Source organism: Cryptomeria japonica, chromosome 10 (assembly GCF_030272615.1).
Source record: "Cryptomeria japonica chromosome 10, Sugi_1.0, whole genome shotgun sequence".
In the NCBI taxonomy this organism is placed as follows: domain Eukaryota; kingdom Viridiplantae; phylum Streptophyta; class Pinopsida; order Cupressales; family Cupressaceae; genus Cryptomeria; species Cryptomeria japonica.
In genome coordinates, this window is record NC_081414.1 from 265,698,404 (window position 1) to 265,724,251 (window position 25,848).

General features: G+C 34.4%; 1 protein-coding gene across 4 annotated transcripts in view; it reads right to left on the reverse strand.

Annotated features, from left to right (window-relative positions):
- Positions 1-19,536: 19,536 nt before the first annotated feature.
- LOC131039133 (Holliday junction resolvase MOC1, chloroplastic) overlaps positions 19,537-25,848 on the reverse strand; it is a 155,318-nt gene continuing 149,006 nt past the window's right edge. For all 4 annotated transcript variants that reach the window (XM_057971791.2, XM_057971794.2, XM_057971792.2 and 1 more), the window contains one exon: positions 19,537-20,109. In XM_057971791.2, the coding sequence (XP_057827774.1) occupies positions 20,045-20,109 (65 nt within the window). In that variant the 3' untranslated portion in view covers positions 19,537-20,044. The remainder of the gene's footprint in view (positions 20,110-25,848) is intronic.

Here is a 25,848-nt window from a genome sequence, read left to right on the forward strand (position 1 = left end):
ATAATTATACCCTAACCATAATCAAAGCCTGACTATAATTAAACCCTTACCATAATCAAACCCTAACTGTAATTGAACCATGATTGTAATTAACTATAAGCTTAACTCTAACTCAAAGATTTTCCTCTAATTGAACCCCAACCATAACCTAACATTAACCCTAACATTAATTGGGCTTGATCCATAATGCCAATTAAACAATAATTGAAGCCAAATTTGAACCCTAACTATCACCCCAAGGTTTATCATATAATAGTTACCTCAATCATAACCTAACATAAACCCTAACCCTAATTTACGCTAACCTTAATCTCAAACCTAATCTAAATATAATTGAACCTAAGAATTATCCTACAATAATAACCTTACTTGTAGCATTACCCTAATTTGACCCTAACTCTAATATAAATATAAATGAACCCAAGCATTATTCTACAATAATCACCCTAATTGTAGCCTAAACTAAATCCTAACACTAATTATGCTTGAACCATAATGCTAATTAAACTATAATTCAAATTATATTTAAGCCTTAACCACAACAACAAAATTTATCCTACAATAGTAACCTTAATTGTAACATAACATTAACCCTAACCCTAATTTAACCCCAACCCTTACCCTAAGCATTAGCCAAGAATAGTAACGCTAATTGTACTGTAACCTTAGCTCTAAACCTAATATTACCCTAATTAAAACCTAATTGTAATTGAATTCTTTCCCAAACCCTACTACAATTGAATCATGGCCCTAACTCAAACCCTAATTGAACTATAATCCATACTATAATTATATCCTATCCATAATCAAACCCTCACTATAATTAAACCCTTATGATAATAAAACCCTAACTGTAATTGAATGTTGACTATAATTAACTATAACCTTAACCCTAGAACTCAAAGATTTCCCTCTAATTAAACCCCAACTCCAACCTAATGTTAACCCTAACCTTAATTATGCTTGAACCATAATGCTAACTAAACTATAACTTGAACCATATTTGAACCCTAACCCTAACAGAAATGTAATGCTAATTGAATTCTAGGCCAAACCCTAATCCTAACTGAACTCTAAGCCGAATTTAACCCTAACACTAATGGAATTGAATCATAGCCCTAATTATAATCCTAATTAAACGTTAATCTATACTATAATTAAACCCTAACCATAATCAAACCTTGACTATAATTAAGCCCTTACCATAATTAAACCCTAACTGTAATTGAACCCTAACTATAATTAACTATAACATTAACCCTAACTCAAAGATTTCCTTATAATTAAACTCTAACCCTAACCTTAATTGTGTACAAATAACTCAAAATATATTTCAACCCTAACCATCAATGCGAGATTTACAATACTAACCTTAATCGTAACCTTAACATTAACCTTAACCCTAGAATCTAAATATAATTGAACTCAAGCATTATCCTACAATTTAACTCTAAACTAACATTAACACTAACCCTAATTGTGCTTAAACAATAATGTTAATTAAATTATATCTCAAATCATATTTGAACCCTAACCATAACCCCAATATTCATCCTAATCTGAAAATAATTGAACCAAATCATTATCCTACAATAATAACCCTAATTATAGCCTAAGCTTAGCCCTAAATCTAATCTTAACACAATTGAAGCCTAACCATAACCTAACCCTAAAATTAGCTCTAACCTTAAAATATATATAATAGTTAGTATAATTATAATGTAATGGTATTATTATATATTAAGATAATTGTATTTAATAATGCAATACTCTATAATTATATATTAACTTATTTAATGTCTTCCATATTACATCACGACTGCTAATAGCTTATATATATTAATATTATATATAAAATACATCGAGAGGTATCCTTCTCGAGGCGCCTATTTGACTTTCAGATGAAAAATTGATTCAAAAGAGGCACCTCGAGAAGGACATCTCTCGGTGTATTTTATATATAATATTAATATATATTTAAGCTAGTCTAGATCTTTTGAAATGTTTTGCAAGTTTTGAAAAACAAGTCAATAGTAGAGAGAATTTAAATTTTAAAATTATTTGATTTATTATTAATATAAATGAAAAGATTATATTATATTATTTATTAATATTTAATTATAATTTTAAATGATAAAATCAATTTGAAGGTTATTGAATAATATATTTGTTAGTGTAGGTTTTTATTTTTCTAGTTGGGTTTATTATTTTATGTTTTCCTAGGTTTTTCCTACACTTTAATTAAGCTTGCTTAGGTTAATAAAGCATGTTTACTTAAGACAAGTGGGTATTGAAGTGTCGTCGTGCTATGAGGAGGTGCATTTACTATGTTTAGACCATCATGGTGGTCTCTCCTCATTGGCTGGTATTGCCATCTCTACCCCTCACTTGAGTCTATATAAACACGCTACCTTTCTTGTACTTTCATATTGGATATCATAGATATAGAGATTTCTCTTGATGCTATTATGTCGTTGAGCATTCACATCTGTTGGCATTACATTAAGTTTGTTGGTATGATGATGTTGAGAAGGTTGTTGGAGATTGATGATATAATTGATAAAGGATGATTACTGTCTTAATAATATTATTTTGTCATTGATGTCAAGCAATTGATTTTCTGATTTAGTATGATGTTGCCATATCTTAAAGAGTATGTTTTGATGAGTATAAAGATGTTGGTAAGTGACACAAAAAGAATGTGAAAATGAAGGGGAGTAATATGTTATTCAATGGGCAACTATTACCGAGTTAGACAGTGATGAGATTATGTTGTTTTGATTGTTTTGATATCCTATATATGTGTATTCGAAGACTGAATAAGAAGGAGAAAAGATTTCATATAATAGAATGAGTAAAGGTTTGATACTATTCTATTTTACCGAGCAAGGAGCTAGTCGGTAAACACCAAGGTTATCAGTATCGGTTAAAGAAGAAAGAATGTCTACCGAGTAAAGTTCAGTTTTTATCGAGTATCAACCGAGCAGTAATAGAATGCATTGGATGAATAAATACATTATTAAATGAAGGATGCCAATGAGCTGGAGATTTATAGAAGATTGGAATGTCGTGCAAGAAGTTTGTTAAGGATCAATGGCAATGAAAATTCAAGAGTTGGATCTACAACACAGATTGAACGGTCATAACCGAGCACAAGTACCAAGGAAGGAATACAAGTTCCAAGGCAAGATAAAATGTTTTTCAGTTCAAAGGATTCAATGAGCCTAGTCAAGTTTCAAGATCTGATGGCTAAGATTAATCATGGGAAATGTGATTAAGGAGATTAAGCAGTTAGAAATTGCTTATAAATAAGGAAAAGTTGATGAACAAAGTATGCGGGCAAATAGAAGAGCAGTGATACTGTAGAGGTGATTACCAAGTACAGAAGATTGAAGATCTGATTGAAGAATAGATTGAGAAGCCCAGCAAGGAGGAAGATAAGTCTTATAACAAGATTATCTTGAGCACATAGAGTCTGCTTCAACATTTCAGATGTAAAGTTGCAGATATATTTTATTACTGTTATTTATTTTTGTAAGTGACAAGAAATCTCTTAATTGAGTGGACCTAACAGTCTTATTTGTAAATCCTCTAGCAAGGTAACATTCTGAATGAGTGTTTGAAATCCTTTGACAAGGTCACTTCTAACAAAGTGCAAGATTCTGATAGATCTGAGGGAAATCCCTTGACCGGGTCACATCGAGCAATGTGTTTATGTAATCTTTAACAGGATTGGCTTTTAACCGAGCATACTCTAGAAGAGTATATTTTCTTAGTGGGTCCGAAATCCCATGATGGTTTTTCCCTATTTGGGTTTCCACATTAAATCTGGTGTTAAATGTGTTTTGTTGTTTCAAGTTTATCAGTTTATGAGTTTGAATGATTTACAGTCATAGTTGCATGTCAAGTACGTTCTACCGAGGTTGAATCTGATGAATATACTGAATTGTGAGTTTATCTGATTCACCCCCCCTCCCCTCTCATCTAACTAACAATTGGAATCAGAGCTAGAACTCCAAAAGAAAAGTTTAAAGGAACTTGAGGCAAGATCCGAAGATGTATAAAAGGGATGCACCAAAGTTGAACAAGACAAGTTTCTCCACATGGCAGAAAAGGATGAAGTTGCACTTATCAGGAATTGGAGAATATGCAACATATTATCTCAAGAATGATTACACTGCACCTAGCACCTACCTGATGACAATGGAAGGGATAAAGCCAAAGCAAGAACATATTCAAGCAATGATTGAAATAACATTAGCATTGACCGACTCAGAGTTTAATGATCTAGAAGGTTGTAATGATGCCAAAGCTATGTGGAATAAGCTTATATCTGTGTATGGTGGTGATGAACATGTTCAAAAAGCAAAAGTAGACAGTCTAAGAGGACAACTTGAATCCATGAGAATGAATGAAGGTGAGAACATAATCCAATACAGTACAAGGTTAAAGGAAATTGTCAATCAAATCAAAGGAGCATGAGGAACTATTGAAGAAAAGGATGTAACAAGTAAGTTGCTGAGAACACTTCTACCTGCTTATGCCATTCGAGTCTCTGCAATTAATGAACTAAGGTCTGTACCAAACATGCCAGTCTCTTTGGATACTACTATTGGTAAGCTACATGCTTTTGAGTTGAGTAATTTTGATAACAGTGGGTCTTCGGTTATCAAAGTTGAATCTGTATTTAGTTCTTTTCATCTTGATGAATCTAATGATTATAATGATAGAATGTATAAGTATGTTGAAGGAAATCACAGTGGAGCAAGTGAGAGATTTTGCAAAAACATGGAAGAAGTACACAAACTATATGAGGAAATCAAAAAGCAAGAAGAGTTTGAAGCATTATTGGCCAGAAGGTTACCGAGAGGCAAAGGTAAGTATAAAGGAAAGTTACCTTTGAAATGTTTTAACTGTGATAAAATTGGACATATGGCTTCAAACTGTCCTGACAAAGAATCTAGTGAAAAGAGAGAATACCGAGATGACAGACAGAAAGACAACCAATACAAAGGGCACCGAGACTTCAGAAGGAGAGATAGAAAGACATGCTTAGTAGCTGATGAGGAATCCAATGATGAAAAATCTGATGGGACTGAGACAGAGGAAGTTGTATATGTGGCTATCAAAGATGGATCAGATGAAGAAAGGTATGAAGAAAAAGCCTTAATATCACACATCAATAATAATGATTCTTGGATCATAGATAGTGGATGCTCACATCACAAGACAAGTGATAAACACAAGTTTGTTAATTTAGAAGATTATGATGGAGGTTATGTAAGATTTGGTAATAATGCACCATGTCCTGTGAAAGGTAAAGGATCTATCACACTTCTTAACAATGCTAAATGTGATGATGTATATTGGGTTGAAGGTTTGAAATACAATTTGTTGAGTGTAGCACAACTAAATAATACAGGATACCAAATAGAATTTCAAAAAGGAATTGTTAAAGTTCATGACAAACATGGAAAGTTGGCTGCTACCGGGACTCAAACAAGAGGTAATACATTTCACCTTGACTCAACTCGGAACAATTGTCTGTATGCTAAAATAGAAGATACCTAGTTATGGCATAAAAGGTTTTTTCATGTAAATTTTGATAACCTGATCAAAATAAGTAAGAAGCACCGAGTAAGAGGTCTACCGAGCTTGGAAAAACCTAAGAATGCAATATGTCGAGGATGCCAGATGGGTAAGATGACAAAATCAAGCTTTACAAGTAAGTCTTACACTTCTAAAGGAATTTTAGATCTTGTACACATTCTAGAATAATCATCAATGATTATCATAAAATATCTATCTCCTTGTAAACTTCTAGTTCTTGCTGGACCACATAAATCAGTATGAATTAAGTCAAGAACATTATTAGATTTTTCTAGAATACTCTTAAAAGTTGCTCTAACTTGTTTTCCAAATTGGCATTCCTTACATACCGGATTGTGAGGTTTAACAATCTTAGGTAAATCCCTTACTGCCTTAGTTGTACTGATTTTCATAATGCAATCAAAATTTACATGACAAAGTCTTTTATGCCATAACCAACTTTCATCAATATGTGCAATCAAACATGCTTTCTCAATGTTATTCAAATGAAAGATATTACCTCTAGTCTGATTACTGGTTTCAATTTCCAAACCAATTTTGTTCATGATTTTGCATTTACCATTCTTGAATTGTAACTAAAATCCCTTTTCAACTAATTGACCAACACTCAAAAGATTATGCTTCAAACCTTCAACATAATAAAGGTTGTCATTATTGTGCTTACCATCAAAAGATATAGTGTCTTTTCCTCTGATTAAACAAGCTTTATCATCCCCAAATCTTACTAGACCTCCATTGTACTCTTGGAAGGTTAAGAATTTACTTTTATCACCAGTCATATGATGTGAACACCCAGAATCAATGATCCATTCATCCTTTTCTTCAATTTTAGCTGTCAAGGCTTGCTCTACCGATTGAACAGTAGGTGTCGGTTGATCTTCTATTATTGCAACAAAAGCCCATCCATTGTCTGTTGGTTCTTCATCAGAATCATTAGTAACTCCTTCATCAACATAGTAACGTGATTTGTCTTTATTCTTCTTAAATCCGTATCTCTGATATTAAGGGTTAGGCTTATATGTTCTTTTAGCTTTTTCTTTCAATCTTGCATGTCTATCAGGACACCTAGATGTCATATGACCAATTTTATTGCAGTTAAAACATTTAAATGGTGTTTTACCTTCATACTTACTTCCAACTGGACCTTTAGGCATTTTCCTTGCAAATAATGCTTCAAGCTCTTCATTCTCTCTTCTGGTTTTTTCAAGTTCTCTAGCATAGAGTGCTTTCCAGTCAAATTTTTCAGATGATGATGATGATGATGATGCAAATGATGAAGCTTTGAAAGCTAAATCTGTCTTAATTGTAGCAACATGACCAAATTCCTCAAGTTTAAAAGCTGAAAGTATTCCAACCAAAGTATCTCTAGATACCGATGTATTAGGCATTGTTCTCAATTCATTAATAGCAGTTACTTTCATTTTGTATGCCGGAGGCAATGCTCTTAAAACTTTAGAAACATTTTCATCTTCACTTAAGGATCCTCTACAACATTGTATACCCAAAACAATTTCATTAACTCTTTCCATAAAAGCAGAAATCCTTTCATCTTCTTCCATTTTCAGATTTTCATACTTGACCCGGAAGCATTCCAATTTTGCAATTTTGACAGTGGTATCACCTTCATTAAATGTCTCTAATTTATCCCAAATAGCTTTAGCAGTAGATTAGTCTGATAATCCCATGATTTGCTGATCTGACATTGCACTCAAAAGTGTTTCTCTTGCTTTGCAATCATTCTCCTGATCTTTAGCCAAGGTTGGTGGATTAGGTTGACTCTATGTAGGACCAACATAGCCATTCTTTGTAACATCCCATATGTCTTTTCCAATACAATTCATATGTGTCTCCATTCTGATCTTCCATATACCATAGTTAGTTCCATCATGTTTTGGACCGTCCTTCCTGAAATAGTTTGTTGCCATAGAATCTCCTCAAGCTGTTAAACTTCTACAAAAAGAGGACTTAGCTCTGATACCAATTGTTAGGACCTAGAGGCAACTGAGAGGGGGGGATGAATCAGTTGTCTATTAATTTCAACCCAAATATCTTAACCAAACTTAATGCATAATACTGGTAAACCAAACTTAATGTCGGTAGATAGTTTAACAGTTAATAACAATACCGGTAAAGTTTAATGCATGAAACATAAAGACAAATAACATCCACAACACACAACACATATATTTGTACGTGAAAACCTTGTAAGGGGAAAAACCACAGTGGGAAACCTTACCCACAATCAGATGATACTACTGCAGATAGTATGTGTGTACAAATGGGGTCTGCAAATGCAGAAAGGCCAACTGCCTAGAGCTCACTTCTCAATCACAAAATGGGAGTCACACTGACTACAATTGGATGGTTAAATCCAATGATAATGTACTGCTCAAAATAGCATCTTTATATGTTGGATTCAGTACCGGTTAAGCTCTGATTGTCTTCTTCATACCTTTCTTGAATATCCAAATGATGTCTGCATGTATAGCTCTGCTTATATTCGCATATACCTTATCACATTCCCTTTCACACCTTCTTCATAATCTCACAAATGAGATCTTACATATATACCAAAACCTAAGACCAAATGTGTAAGTCGACTCACTAAGAATATTACAATTAAATCAATTACAAATGAATCAATATGCGATGCATCATGTCGTCTTAATGCATTTACAATAATAACCAATCAATAAAATATCTTCATAATGTGTCATGCTGATCTCGAATAGATAACGCTTGCCGGTCCATAACCTAGACCTATTTGCTTGTAACAACAAATATGCAAACTTGATTAGACCAATAACCAAATCACCAAAACAAAGTGTCCAAACAATGTCTTCGACATAACAAAGTAATCTCCAGATGATAATAGATCATCCTCAGTGTTAGTGAATAATATAACCTGTCGGTGAACCAGATACCAGTGACTGTGCATAAGTCACTGAACATGCCGGTGAACATAACCAAAGATCTTCAGTGTTGATAAGTGTTGACAAGTGTTTAGAAGTGTTGACAAGTGTTGACATCAATGACAAAACCAATGCAACACATCCATAATACCAACATCTCTTGGTCTCCACACTTGTCGTGTCACCTCCTTTTGGGCCATGTGTGGGCTCACAAGAAATCTTGACCCTTCATCTTGGGTCAATCCTAGCCCTCCATTTCTCCTCCTCTCCTCCTATAAATTGAGGACTCCATCCCCTTGTTTCTCATCTCCAAATCTTGTAAGTGCATGCTACTAATTTGCTTAGTGAAATCCATCTAGATACCCAAACTCTAGCCAAATCATCTTCACTTGCATACTTAGCCATTTTGATCATCATCCACAACTTCACTCTTCCATCCATCTATCCATCTCCATCCTCATTTGTGCACACTTTGGAGAGCCAACAACATATCTACATTGGACCAATCCAATCAAGCTAAGGAGTGGCATATTCTTGGCTTCATCAAGAGTCCAAATCAGAGGAACAAGAGAACTCGCTTGTCAAAGTATAATAGATTGTTGTTTATGTCTTTTGTTTGTACGTTTTGTGCTTTGATTTGAATTGACAATCTAACCTTGCATCAGGATATTTCCCTTGGTTCAGATATAATCACGAGTACATTACAGTTATTGAAAGAAGCTAAATGTTTATTGAAATACAAATCTATTGGTAACCAAGTTTCAGTGTCTTTGCTTGACACTTTCTTTTCTCCAATTCAATTATTTTCTTCAATTTCCAATTCAACATGTTCCACATCAATAGGTCAGTTGGAGATGAGTCACATCAAGAGGACAAATCATATTAGCATCTCCGATCAAGAATTTAGTTATATTTGCATTTCCCTCTCAAAGGTGCAAATTACTTTTTTTTACCCAGAAGTAAAGATACCTTCGGGTATATACCCTTGTAATTAATCAGATTTTGGCATGTGTATCAATGATCTGAAGCTTCATTGCTCCCTTGCAAATTATTAAAGGGAATTCAAGATCATTGTTACAGTGTTCTATTTTGAAAGTTTTGTACTGCATGGGTAGAATAGAAGTTTCTAAAGTGTTGGTAATAGAAATTCTTTGTAAAACTATGGATTCATTAAATTGTATCAACTATTTTGCAAATTAATGAAAAATACTCCAAAATAGTCTCCCTATTTGTATTTTTGTGTTATATAAATTGAAATGTCTAGGATGATTCAATTTGTCCTTGCAATCTAAATGTGAATGTGTGACATATTTACAAGTTTCATTAAGGAAAGGATTAAATTTTTTGATCAAGTTATTGTGATGTGAGAATTCAAATAAGTGATCTATAAGTAGAATTCTTGGTGTATTGCTAAAATGTTTATGTCATGCATAAATGTTGAGATTAAATAGTTGGATCTAAAGCTCGTTTTTATGAATATGTATGTTCTATCGAATGACTCATGTTACCCTTGGATTCAGACACTGATCCTTACTAAAGTTTATTTCATTTCAATACCCATCCTTTTCATCAACATTCATTTTACATTTTATGTGCTTAAGAGTAGGATTAAGTTAGAATTTATACTCAATATGGCTAAATACTGGAAAAAACTATGGATGTAGCCAACTCAAAGTTAAAGATACGAGCCATGGTCATATTTGATTGAGGATTATTTGCTATACCATAATATTTGCTTGTTTTCTCGATTTGTTGATATTGTGAAGGTTCGCCCACCTTGGTCTAGCAGAGCCAAATGCACAGGTGACTTATCAATCCTTAAATTATGTCATATTAGTTGGCCTCTGATTCAATTATCTATTGACAAAAAATAGGTTAATTCTTAGGAATATTTAGGCAATCATTTGGAGACACCAACATATCCATTAATATCTGTTGTGCGTTGCACACGCTCCCTGTCGCCGACAGGGTCCCCTTTCCTTTTTTTGATATTTTCGCCTTCGCCCTGTTGAGTTCCGTGTAGGGTGTCTCGCGTCCTTTTGAGCGTGCTCGTAATCAGTCCATGAGATGATGATGTTATGAACGGAAGCCTATGAATCCATATGATCAGTAGAGCCTTCGGGCATGAAATTCCAAGAGACAGTTTAAACCTGAAAAATCGCCTGAGATAGGCACAAAATGATAGAAACTGGCAGAATCCGCCCAGTAAAGGCATAAAGCGTCTGAAGGTCGCCTGAGGACCCAAAGTGCTGATTTTGGTCAGAGGATATAGGAGAGATAAAAGGATGCAAATGTCGAAGTTTCAAAACCTCCCAAGATCCTGAAATTCGCACTAAAGGGGAGAAATTACATAAGTTTCTAAGAGCTTGCAAAATGTCTTATTTTCTAAAATTCGCCATTTAAGGTAATACCGCGATTCTTCTTTAAGTATTGAAAGTCACGAGGTTTTCATACCTTGTAGAGAGCAATAAAACACCAAAGTTCATATAGGAGAAAGTCACGGTTTCTAAAAAGCTCTCCAAACCCTTTTCAAACGCCTTGAACCCATCACAATCACAGAGAAGTGTGGAAGGTTAAGTAATTTGTTGAAAAAATCACGCAGGAGGCAAAATCACCAAGGTAAAAATCGCTATGTCTAAGTGTTTAAATCTGCATTTTCTTTCCAAACCATAGGCGTGAAAATTTGAAATAGGGAGTTAACCGTTGAAATTCGAAATTGCAGAACTCTCCTGTTCCAAATTTGCAAGTTGTGAACTTATCTTTTCAGAACATAAGGCATAAGAAGTATAATTTTTCGAATTCAAAGGAATTCATTCTTGCAAAGCAGGTTGTCCAAATTCACGCCATTCATTTTGGCCAGGTAAGTGTGCTTCGCCTCTCTTGAAATCATTCGAAATATATGCAAAATCGGATAGATGTATGTGCAAAATGAATTGAATTGATTAAGTCTTAAAACCGCATCTTTTTTTGTTTATAAGACGTCAGGAGCAATTGAAATCAGAGTCTGTTCTTAGGAATCAACCAGAAACACATTTTCAGACTTAGGAAAATTTTAAAGCATCGCCCATTTTGAAAATTGATCCTAAAATGCCTAAGTATAAATTCGCAATTGAAAAGCTTCATAAATATTCATGTCTAAATCAACCAAGCTTTTTAGCTAAAGTGTCATGATGTTCATTAAGTTTGGTTTTCGAATTAATCTTTGTATGCTGGCGTATCCCTTTATCTAACCTGCTTTATTTCCTTTATATCACCTCGTAATCCGCATCCGACTGTGCATGATAAATGCCTAAATCGGCGGTAGAATCATCAAAGACACCTGTTGCAGCCGAGACATCACGAGCGTCCAAGTCAAATATCCCTCACAGAGTCGAAAAGATGAAGTATTAGTATCAGAGAGGGGGACTGAGGGAATCAAAAGTTCAAAGTGTCTAGAAAAATGTCGATGATACTGACCTGGGGCATATTGATATTCAAGATTTCAGAAGCCATTGGCGACGCATTTGACATTCCCTTCCCAAACAACCCCATAGCAACAACTATAGATGAAGCGCAAGTGTCATATGATATAAACCCTACCAAATGCAGAACACTGATAAATGAAGAGTGGTACAAGGAGAGAAGACCTCCAAGCGTCAAGGATTGGGAAAAAGACCCCTAGAAACAACTTTCACAACGAGCATGGGGACATGGTCACATTGCTCAGCAAAGTTATGAGACTTCCCCAATCCAACTACTTTGAAGAATGGATGTTCTAGTTCACAGAACAGGTCTTCGCTAGGAAATCCAAGTTTGACTGGGCCCAGATCATAAGCGACAACATCCATACCCAATTGATCGAACTTGAGGCAAAGAAGTACTTCACTATGACATCCTATTTAGTCTACATGTTCGCCAGAAACCAGCCACTGCCAGGTTTAATCATGAAGGGTGAAATTGGGGATGGGCCTGATCAGGTGAAGGTATATGATTGTTATCCACAGCTGCACTATCAGGACATAGCTCAAAGAGAAAAGAATAGCTCTGCCTATACAGTTGGTCAGTATGAGCACGTCAATGACGCCTTCACAATGCGCTTGGTCAGACTAATGCAAGGAGGACTACACATAAGGCTCTCAGAGCAAGCTACTATTTTAGAACATAGGTATGGGGCCTAGTTCATCCAGTTCCAAAGGTTCTCCTACATCCAGATAGCTGGCTTTGAGGGTGCTCCTTTCCGACTTCCGCGATACCCAACCGACAAGATAGTTCTCCTGGAAATCACAAGGCAGTCACGTCCGGCGAACAGTCTACTCAGAGACATGAAGCATTCTGGATTCGCCTTCCCTATGATTATAGGTAACCTTGATGTCCATCTAAAGAACCCGACCCAAGCAGAGGAATCCTTTGCAAAGCTAGCCTCCTACGTCCTACAAGAGCATTTTCCAAGGAAATGCTTTGATCACGACAATCTGGCAAAGAGAGCCTATGGCAGGCAATTCAGAGCAAAGGAATCAGTTGAAGATTATTGGAAGAACTGCTCTGATGACTATGAGGTCCAATGACGCGAATATTCAAGACTAAGTGTGCAGCAAATGCGACTCTATGAATACCGTCAAGTCCTAGATCAACTAATAGATTCAGGAAATTGTTTACAAGTTCGGGAATTTGAGGCGGTAAGACATCTTTTGCTAGGCATCGATTGGTCGCAAGATCCAATCACTGATATTGAGGCGGTTATGGCAGCCCCAGGAAGATACACTAATCGGTGGTTGCACGAGCAAATTGAGCGACTGATTCATGAGGGAGTCCAGTTCACCTACCACTTGATGGGTAACCTTGATTCTCAGTCCTTCGAAGATGAGGGAACATCCAGTGCACCAAAGGAAGAGGTTGAAAAGCCTGAAAAAAAGGAAGAAGGCTAAGGCCAACAGAGGAACTCGAACATCTAAAAGAACAAGAAGGGAAAAGATCCCTATTAGGACACCAGAGGTCACTTCATCATCAAAAGACCCCAGTTCATCTGATGATGTAGTTGAACTAGATTATATACCTGCTCTACCTTCCCAGAGTGATATTGACGCATTTGGAGCTGATGATCCTCCTGCACCCGACATGCTAGAAGCCGAGCTAAGAGCCATTGAATCAACTGAACCTGATAATCAAGTGGAGGAAGGAGAGATTCCATCCATTCAGGGGCTGGAGATGCATGAACCCACCCAGCAGAGCCACCATGAATTGCAACTCCATAATACTACCAAGGATGACTCCACTGTTGAAGGAGAGCAAAGGACATATGAGACTCGCAAGCTTGAAAAGATTGAAGAACAACCATCACATGAAAATACTAGGCAGTTGTTCAGTGAAGTAGGAGAGAATTCGACTGTGAGCAAGGAACTTGACACTTCCTCCACTCCTCTTGTAACGAAACAGCTGCAAATATGTGATGAGTCGGCTGAAAACATTAAAGAACAGAGTGCTAATTTAACCATGGCATCAGTACAAACTGTACCTCAAGAATGGTTAATTGCTCGAGCTCAGCGTAAGGCTGCCACCAAGCCACCCATCAATCTGGAGGACATCTTCTCACGCATAGACCAAGCCAAGGCCAAGGGGAAGAAAATGCCTAAGGCATATTCCCGGATAACCAAAGATGAGCAAAGGAACCGTAGCCTTCATATTACACTAGTTGATTATAGCATCACGACCGTCCCCATCGGACGAGCCACAAAGGAGCAGGACAGGGAGGAATTCAAGGATTCCGTACAAAACGTGCTCAAACAACTCGAAGAAATAACAGCTGATAAGAACATGTATCGAGCTCGTGCTGAAGAGGCTGAGGGATACATTGATCAACTCCTGAGACCATTACATAATGCTTCTGAATCCCACATTCCCCCTATAGCATTCACACAAAGGACCACCCCAAAATTTGAAGGAGTACGAGATACTGCCAAGGTCGTCAAAGAATGGATGTGAGGCATTAAAGAAAGAGGAGAGCAAATCTTCAAGGATCTGCACGAAATGGCCCTCCATAGGGAAGCCATTATTATCAAAATGTGTAAGCTGAAGAAAGAATGCTATAACACTCATGAGGCGATTGCCAAGGCATTGCCCTTCATTAAGGCTCTATTTTGGACCTACTCTCAGATCCCTGCTACTGATACTATCCTAAATCCCTATAGTGTCAATACCTTCAAAGAATGGTATTGGACCCTCAGCATGAAGGACGATATGAGGGATAATATCAATAAGATGCATGATAAGTGTGATGACACTTTATCAAATGTGAAGGATCTTGGTGAAAGAATCCTAAAATCCATGGTTCCCGGTTGGAAAAATAATATAGAGGATAGTGAGGTGCAACCACAGTGGGATCTAGATTTCATTGTCGGGCTGCAAGCAGACATATCATGTTTTGAAAATCACAAGTCATATTGGAGAGAGGAGCTAGAGAATTTGGATAGCCTCCTACAGGGTATCCATTACAGAATGTTCAATCCTCTTATGCCGCCGACGACCAAATTATTCAAGTTATGCTTGAGATTTGAGGACTACGTTTGGGAAGAGCGTGCAGCCGATCGAGATATCTAGGGAGAGTACCTGCATGATGAGGTCAAGTTCATCGTCGAGGAATCTAGAGCTGGAAAAGAAAAAGTGCTTTCCTAAAGTGCTTTCTTTTTGTCTAAAAAATTAAGTCACTTTTTGGCCAAAGTTCATATTTGACTGCCAGGTCAACTGTAATCTTTAAAAACTATGTGTATGTGCACTTTTTGAATTATTTTCGATAAGTTTTAATTACCTTTTTAGGTAGTTATTACTCCCTTTGGGGTAGTTGCTGATATTTACCCTCCATTTATGGGTATGGGTACCTTTTGTAAGGATGAATCTAGGCCACTTGTTTAGATTAGATCTTGGCCATTCATCTATTTTTTGAAGCCTATTTAAAGGGACTATTTTTCCCTCATTCTTGTAAGAAGTTCATGGATTGTTGCTAAAGCTCTGGCGAAATTTACGCAAGATTTAATGCAAAGTTAAGACTGTTTCAATGTCATTGTGAGTGCATGGTCTCCTTCTTCACCAATTTGAATTATTTTGTTATGTTTCTTTTATTTCTCTATAGCATTTTCTAGATAAACATCTGATAGAATCTTCGTTGTTCATACCATTAGAGACTGACTGATTGTCATTCCTTCTGCATGGTTAATCTGAACTGTCTCATATGCTTAGTTCGGTTATTGAATACTCATTGACTGAATGTTAAAGTTCTGAAGTTGTGTTTAATAGCATGAAAACTCTATTTTCTTTGAAGATTGCACTAGATTCATACAAATATTGTGCTTTATGGCTAATAGTGTTTAATCTAGTTATTTGGAGGTGTTTGTCTGCTTTTCTTGAATATGCTATCTTAGTTAGTTAGACTTTCTATATCTCTTTTCCCTATCTCTCTTTTTTCCCCCTTTTTTTTTACTAAGAAGAATCCACAGTCCTGTTGAATTAATATCAATCCAACTGAAACCAATTGATAACGAGACTGTTAGAATTTTAGGGAACTCATCCAACAATTATCCATATCATCGTAACTCCCCTTTGTGTTTCCAGCAAAACACATCAAACCACTGAGTGATCCCGCAATAAAGACCTGACAATCGAAACCTTGAGGACGTCCCCTTTGATCAAACGAAAAACAGCATTAGGGATTTCCTTATCCCAAGAGAGGATAGGACACTCAGCAAGTACATTCTATTCTGCATTGGCCGGATGGAGTCGTAGCAATGCAATTTCAAACACATCAATATCCTGGAGAAAAAGTTAGGGACTTAGTGTGTTTGTAAGTTTTTGCTTTTACAGATCAACCTATATTAAACATGTGCTAAAAAGAAAATTTTAAATATAACAAAAATTGAAAAGAAATCACAAAAGAACACCTAGAACACAAAAAAATTAACATAACAAAATTACATATAGAACCAGAACAAGAGGTACTAAAATTAAAAATGGACCACATTGATACATAGAACGCAAAGGAATGTTCATACCCATTGATTGGTGCAAAAAAGGGCTATGTGTGCCCAAGATATTGTCTCTAAAATATTTATGTTTGTAGAAGGGTTAATTTAACTGCACTCAAATGCTATTCATATTGCTAGATGCAAAGATTTAAGGAATGTATTTGAGAATGAAATAAAATCAAATTTAATTTTAAAAATGTCAAAGATTAATTTGTTTTTGTGAATGAATTAAGCTACGAAAAATGTATTATATAGGAATGATGTGTGCAATTGTAGCCTACATTGTGCACCTAAACTTGCACACAATAGTACAATTATTATAGATGCAACATGTTGCTTCTTATGTTTAAAACCTTGCAACTTACACTCTCTAATCTACTATGTAGCTTTGCCCAAGTCCACACAAGCACAAAACTCTTTAAACATCTACAACATGCCACATCTAACAATATTTCATCCATTTCCAATCCACAACTTTATGCACTTGAACTTTGTCGACATTGTTGCAAGAACTCCATTTATTCAAATACCTTGTAACAACCTATGCATTACTCAAAATCGAAAGATATTTTTGTGATTCCAACAATTTGTACTCTTTCCACACACCTACAACAACCAAAAATATGTTCTCACACTTTAGTTTGAATGGCTCCATCATGTACCCAACACATCGCAGCATAGCTCACACCATAGGCCAAATGTGAATGACTACAAACAAAATGCCGAAGACACTCCCACCAAACAACACAACCACAATAAATGCCTACAACAATACTACAACTTCACATGACAATGACAAAACCCTTGCAATGTCTTTCTTGTACACAAATAATATACAAAAATGGTAAATGGTTGCTTGTGCATGTCCAAAGCCATCAAACTACCAAATAATATTGTTGCATCTAATAATAAACTCCACCTCTAACAAAGCCAAAAATCTAACACCATGTTAGGGATAATGAGAAGGGTGCACTTCATATGAGGATTGCATTGAAAGAAATGGGTGAAAGAATATAAAGAAACTTTAAACTATTGGTTTACTAAATGCACTGTACTTCATCGACAAGTTATCCATCATCTTACATTATATAAGCATTCCCCTTTTGCTATTACATTTAGGGTGTGAATAAGCATGTGAGACAAATCCACACAAAAGAATACACATTCTAAAACTAAATAGTGAGAGAAGCATTACTCATGAGACGATCCCTTGGGAGCTCATCATAGCCACAACGTAGGTATCCTCATCAATTTTAGTTATATAAGGTAAGAGGTGTGCTCCATTTATCAACATCAAGGTATATTTTCATAAAAGAGACCTAAAATGTACATACTAATCTTGCGAACCTTTGGTTGCATAATAAAGAAATATAAAATTGCATGCATAATAAAACATAACTTTGAACCAATGTCGGGCTTTTTAACTATGATTTCTCAAAAATGTTCATCTTCACAATTTTACAAATGTTAGATCAATGGACACATTTTTTAATAATTCAAAGCTCAAGAGAAAACAACAAGGTCAAGAAAAGATTAAATAAAAGATTTGTGTTAAAGCCCTCAAGTTTTAAGGCTTTGTAGTTATGAACATCCAATAAGAAATTATTTAACTAAATATGAAATCCTACTCTAAATAAGGAATTGAAGATCAAAGAAGATCTTCAATATGAACCTTTTGAGAGCTTTAGGATAAAATTATAAGAATAACTATTTACTAGCACATAAGAAATATTGTAAAATAAAAGGCCCTTCAAATAAGATTTAGAAACATTAACTTAAATTAGACCAAAAATAAAACAACAAAAAAAAATGAACAAGATTGAGACATTTCAACACTCACTCAAATTGGAGAAAAGCACATTAAGAAACGCATTTCATAAATTAGCCCCTTTCAAGAAAAGTATAACAAGTAAACGATGTTTGTTAAATCTATGTTCACTCATACACAAAGAAGGGAGAAAAGAAAAGTATACATTTACTGAATAGGCATCACTTGTCTCACTCGACTACTTTTAGAGAAAATGGATATTAAATTTATTTTTTTTTAACTTATGAAGAAAAGCCACGAGAATACATCTCTTATCTCCCTCTCATTCCTCTCAAGAATTAATAAACATAACATTTCACAATTCAATACATAACTTACTCAAAAGAGAAGCAATTTGAGGTGTTTACATTTGTCATCATCTTCTGGCAAATGCAAATGTGTCGACCTAAAATGTCAATATTATTATAAGCCAACCCATTTTTAAAACAAAAACATGTGTGCAAATGGGTGTGTGCTTGGCCATGTGCCAAGGTTGTATACATAATCATAAATGTGGAAGCGTAAGTGAACCTACAAAAGTGGGCAAAGATGCATGGTGCACTTGTGGAGTTGCATGTGGGTTTGTGCAAGTCCATGCATAATGCTCATGTGTGGCATTGCAAATGTAAAGGGTGAAGGTTCCAATTGGGATTAAAGTGCACATTGCAAACTCATGCAAGTACACAAATGTTAATATATATGGGCAAGCATGGGCACAAAGACATGTGTAAGATAACCCACCTATATAAATTTGGTGTGTGTAGTTGTGTTTATGCATGCACATGTTCATGTGTTAGCATGTATATCATGGTCTTCCCTAAAATGGGTGTTAAGCTTTGAAATTTCACTAGAATTCTAATATACATTTTATGATGATATTTGTACATTGATTTGTTCTATGCAAATAAATTATCAAAGATATAAGATTTCCACAATCCATTCAAATCTTGTATGCAATTTCTGGATTTGATTGTGTTAGAAATTTTTGAGCATCAATCTATAAATTATGTAAAATCAAAAAAATTATGTAGAATCAATCTATAAATTTATATGATAGACATTATTGAACCAAAACTTGATTCAACTATATATTAGAAAAATAAAACATTTACAAATCTATTATATAATCTAAAATCACGCAATGCATAAAAGAATAATATAAATTGCTATTTTAAAAAAGCAAAGAAAAGAATATCAACCCAAATAGGTGGTTCAATGATTATAACAACCATTAATTATACTATCAATGATAGTAGAATTCAACATATATAATATTGTGCAATGCTTTGAATATCTCCACCTAGTTTAATTAGTCTCACAAAAGGCACTATGATTTACACTTTGCCAATACCTTGTATATTGGCTTGTCAACCTCAATTAATGAAATAAAGTTGCAACAAAATATTGAAGAGTAGATTCCATTCTAAAGTAGAGCACAATAAACATTTTGGAAAAAAATTCAATCCTCATTTAAGACCTATTCAAACTTATATTTTTAGAATAAATTAACAAACATATTTGTGGATGACATCAATAATTATATTTTCTTAAACATCCTATTAATCATTAGAGAACTTAACTAATTTCTTTCCAATCCTAATACTCTCCCAAATATTGATTCAAGAAGTAGTACCAACATCATGGAAATTTCTATTCCCTTGATTGCTATATGAAAAACAATTTAGTAATTAAAATGACTTCACGTATATTGTCAATGACTCTAATCATCTACTAGACGTTTTCATCACCTCCCTACCATATGTAGCAAGAAGAAGAGCTTCTGCTCGACCTGTGTATAAAAAGCATCAAATATTATTCTAAATAAAAATAAAAATAAAAGGGTCTTTTTCTGTGAATTCTGTTAATCAAGAAGACATGAAATTGGTTTGAATCCATATTCTTGCAACTTGTCTGCTCTATACAATATAATACACAATTAATAGATATGTAATAACCCATTTAAGTAAATGAGTAACATCAATTCAATTCACAGGCTACTTCTTATGTTTAATGTCTTAGTACATGTTTTACAAATTATTAAATAAAAATAGAATTACATACTGCTAATAATAACGTGCTCAAGTAAAACATTGTACTATTTACTCTCTATACTCGATGCTAAGAGAAAAATATCAGTGTATTCTAAAAAAGTGTGATAAAATATTGAATGTTATATCATCTTAAGTATTAAGACCTGATATAGATAAAATTAATATAATATTCCCAAAAATACTTGTTAAGTAACTAAGTAGAAAACTTGCGAGTAGATGTATAGAGCATACATTTATTTATTAAGCACATAATGAAAGGTTATATTAGCTGTCTCACAAATAACAAAGATAAAATGGTTAAGATAAAATATTTCTTCTCCAAAAACAAACTTGAATCCATTTTAACTTGTGATACCTTTTAGGAATACATGTTTACCAGGCATCTGTTACAGCATCTTTCAGCATCTTTTAAGTTTTATAGCTTATATTGTACTTAATGTTAAGTATACATCATTTCAAATACAAAAAATTTAAAAATATAACAAATGCTGAACACTAGTCGAAGCTGTAGGAAGATTGGATGGCTGTGTTCATTCATGAGATTCCATACAAGGTCAAAACATTTCATACTAGAGCAATTAAAAACAATATATGAAGTGCGTGAATTGCTTAGAATGAAACGTATTAAAAAAAATTTAAAACTAGTTTACTTAAACTTTGCACTCACTTTAGTGCACTTAACTTCAACTATCATGTATAATATTTTCTTATTCATGTGCTACATTTCTTTTAATAAGAAAATATGAATGGATTCTAGTAAAAGAAAATTAAATATGCGTCCCAACTCTTAACCACATTCTTTGCATCTCTTCGTAGGCATTATGTCTTGGGATGTTCTACCATACGTAAATCTCAATTACATTTGGTCCCTACAACTCTCTTAATCATCCAATCACATTACAAGTAAATTATATGAAACTGATGATTTTTGGTGCCAAAGGATTGATGCAGGTCGGCTTTTAGAAGTGCTAAGGAACAATGAGATAACTGCATTTCAATGTAACAAGGGACTAATCCTCATGTGCTGGGCAGTAATTAAGGGTCCCCAAGGACTAAAATTTAATGCAATTCCATGTTAAGATAGACAAACCCTTGCGTGCAAGTGAGATGACACGAAGGACTAAATAACATTGTATTGTTAGATCAAAAATGCTAGGCGCAAATGATAGGTGTCCAAGGACACAAGAAATAAAAGTTGGGTGCTAATCCAAACCTAACAAGGACAACACTTGGGCACAAATGACACATGTCCAAGGACAAATGAGCAAATCATGGGCGTAAGTTAGACATGTCCAAGGACAAATGAGCAAAATGAATACTCTGCTTAAGGAAATTTCCAAATGTGCTAAGGATTGAATCAATGATTTTAGCATTTTCATAGTTGATCCTTAGGCCTTGAGTTCTCAATTTTGAATTTCCTCATTTAGGCAAGGATTTTTTTTTTTTTTTTTAAAACTTCCTTATTACTTGATATTGTTAATATCCAAGTAATTCCCTTGTCTACGCATCACATCCTTGATTTTTTTTAACTTCGACCAAAAGTTGGCATTTTCAAAACTTCAATTATCCTGTCAACTTTCCTAACAACTTTTGCATTTCTAACAACTATGACAACATTTTGCAACATTGACAACTTTTCTTTCTCTATGACAACATTTTGCACTCTCCACAAACTTGCCCTTAAAACTCAGTGCTGATACTTACTCATGAATTCTAGACTAGGACTGATGACTTGATCTCATCCCTAAAAATCAAATTTGCTACAAGAACTCAAAACTACTATTAGACACTTAAAACCCTAGCAAACAACTAAACTACAAAGCAAAAAGAAGGGGTCCCCATTTGCAATGGGGCGATGTGTGAAAAAGGTCACAACAGGTCTAATGAACAATGCAACTTCCCACGAGAACTTGGAGTCTCTGTTAGCAACAACATACCACAGTTCATTTTTTGCTGTAAAATTGGAGACATTTGTGACATCTTCTAATCTAGTCAAATACACTTTTCTAAAGTTTTTTGGAAACCTATGTTATATCAAGATCTTGGCAGAAATTCTAGGGCATAATGGATATTGCAGAAATTCTGGGGAATAGTGAATATTGTGAATATTTTCGAGCATAGTTGATATTGCGAAAATTCTAGGGTATAGTGGATAACGCAAAAATTTTGGGGTATAGTGGAAATTCAAAAAATTGTGGGGTATAGTGGACATTGCGAAAATTGTGGGGTATAGTGGATAGATCCCTTAATTGGATAGAAGTTCTGCAAAAGGAGATATTGGCGGAAAAATTGAAGGCACTGGATATAAATGAAAGGATTGAAGTTTCAAGAGGAAGTCTAAGTGAAGATTAGAGGGGTGGAAGGACATATCCTAAATAAGCTTTAAATTCCACAAAATTTGAATATCATGTACAAGAGAAAACTTCCACAAAGCAATCACCTCTTCACCGTTAGCCCAATGTCCTTGAAACTTAAAATGGAGATACCAAATTGGGCATTCTACAAGATGGAAACCCTTGGCAACTCTCACACTTTAAAAAAAACTTTTGGCTTTTCAACTTGTGTACTTAGGCCACAATGATGGTTATTGTTAAACTAGTGATCAGATTTAGAACATAGCAGATATTAGACAACTCAAACAATAATACACAGCATGTACCCTAGGAAAACCTTCCAACTTGAAGGTGAAAAACCCAGCTATAGATCTCTTATATGTATTGAAGTAAATGAATACAATATGGCTATCACACAGCCAGATATGAGGCCGCCAACAAGGCCGATCTGCAACTATATTAATAGTGCTAATTTACTATATATGTGTTGATCTCCTTGATGAATTCGCCTGTCTGAATGTTGTAGATGAGAATCCGATCTCCTGAAGGTGTATGCAAACTGCTTTCGATGAATCGATGCACTTGATATGTAATTCGATCTACTTGTGTTGTGTAATTTGAATGTACTAAGGAGAAGTCTATCTTCCTTTATACCCATGCAAGGTGACTCTCCATGAAGAGTCGGCTCCTTTAAGGCAACGTATCCTTTCATTAAGGGTGGCGTACTTTCCCAAAAGTCGGCCCCCTTAATAAATATATATATTATATTTATTTTGCATATAGTTAAGAGATCGCACAACTTAGGTGATTATCGGACATCATAAAATATTGTTTACATTTAATAAATTGATTCACGTGAATGTCTAAGGCCGATAGGCCAATGAGACATTTGTATTGACTATGTCGGCCTGAAGGAATATGACCATAGCTACATTATCATTAACAGTTATGATTATGATTATGATGACTAAAGAAACCTAATAAACATTACAAACCCATGAATATTTTCTAAAATCAATTATATGATGGGAAATTAGATGGGAGCATGAAAACATGCAAGACCTAACAAGTCTAATGAACAATCCTACTTAAATTTCAAACATACACATGGCAATGCAAATAACACATTCACTTTGTGGCATAGACAACTTCTTATTGATTCCCAAAATTAAGCCTTCACTGATTACAACAAAGTCTAATACACAAGTAGACATGTAATGTCCCTACTAGTTTGGGATCTTTGGCCTGCAAAACAATTTGTTAGAATATAACAGACATATATATATAGAAGTAATCTAAATTGCAATCTAACTTAAAAGTACTTAATTAACATGATCATAATTTTTATCTAATAAAAAGGATACGGAAGCCATATGACGATATGTTCTTAGGCGGCCATGAAGCTCGCCTTCTTGGAACCCATCTTGGTTCCAAGCCCTCCAAGAAATCGAAGGTGAATTTCAACTCCTGTCTTGAATGTAATTTCTTACATCCAAGCCCTCCAGGAAATCGAAGGTTAATTCGATTCCTGTCTTGGGTGTAACCTCTTACACCCAAGCCATCCAAGGAAGACCCTATGTCATTCCTTGCCTTGGGTGATGCATCCCATCATCCAAGTCCTCAAAGGGGACCGGTCAGATCCATCTCTTCTTGGTTGAACTTAATCAACCAAGCCATACATATGCATATCAATGTTCAGTATATACTGCCCTAGGGATTATCATAATCCCTCCCTTAGGCTAAGAGAGTTTCCTCCCTATAGCCTCCCTCATGTGATTACATTTATAATACATTCCTTTGCATTTTATTACTATTTTCCATTCCATAATCCACATTTACATATTCCTGATTTAACATGTATTCCCTAACATATATTCATAAAAATGCTCATTATCTAATATTCACATTTATTTCTTAACATATATTCCTACTATTCATTGATACATATTTATTACTCATGTTTATACATTTATTAACATCTAAGAAAAAGCATTCATTACATATGTATTAATTTGTTCATTACTATATTCACTAACATATGTAATAAACCGTTCATTACTATATTCACTAATCTATGTACTAAAGTATTTATTTTATATTCATCCACATATGTAATAATCGTGTTCATCATTCATATTCATTAACATAAATAATACCTAACTGTTCATTACTACATCTACTAACATATGTATTAAAATTGTTCATCACTATGTTCACTAACATATGTATTAAGTATTTAATTTATATTCATTTACCTATGTAATAACATGTCTACCCTTCATATTTATTAACATATAAAATAATATATTCCCTCCTTACTTACCAGCTGCCATAGCCTCCAGAACTGTTCTCCCACCACATAGCAGTCCTTCCTCCTTTCTCCCCCCTTACCGTTGGCTGCTTGTTTCATAAGTAAATCTAATATAACCTTCTGTCTCCCCCTTACCGTTGGCTGCTTGTTTCAAAAGTAAATCTAATATAACCTTCCTTCTCCCCCAGCCTCTAATTATTCTTCTCCGTTTTATATCCTTCATATAACCTTTCATAGAAAGGTTGTGACTTTTTAATGTAACGTGCCTTTTCTTTCTTTATTACCTTCTAATTAATCTTTGTTCTATAAAGTGATTACTTTGGTGCTCCGTTATTCTTTTAGATGGAGACGTATGATCTTTTTGTTTCACAATTATGATCGTTGATATTAATCTTAATCATTGACTCTATGCCTTTTCACAATTGATGTATTGATTATTATCATTTCATTAATAAATATTAATCAATAGTTTCAGATATTAATAAATGAATATTAATTAATTGATAATAATATTAAATAAACATTGATTAATTAATTAATAATAATTGTTACATTTATTTCATATTCGAATTAAATATATTAAATTAATAAATAAACATTTATTAATTAATAATTTAATTGCTACAATTAAGTTATATTCATTGATAAGCGAAAACATATATGAATCAAATAATATTATCTATTATATTTATTAACACTACCATTGCCTAGACACTAATTATTAGTCTATCTAATGGCTGTAAAGGCACCACTATATATGATATTATATATGACTGTTATACGTATTGTTCTCTATAAATATTACTATTAATATTTTATATTAATATCCATGT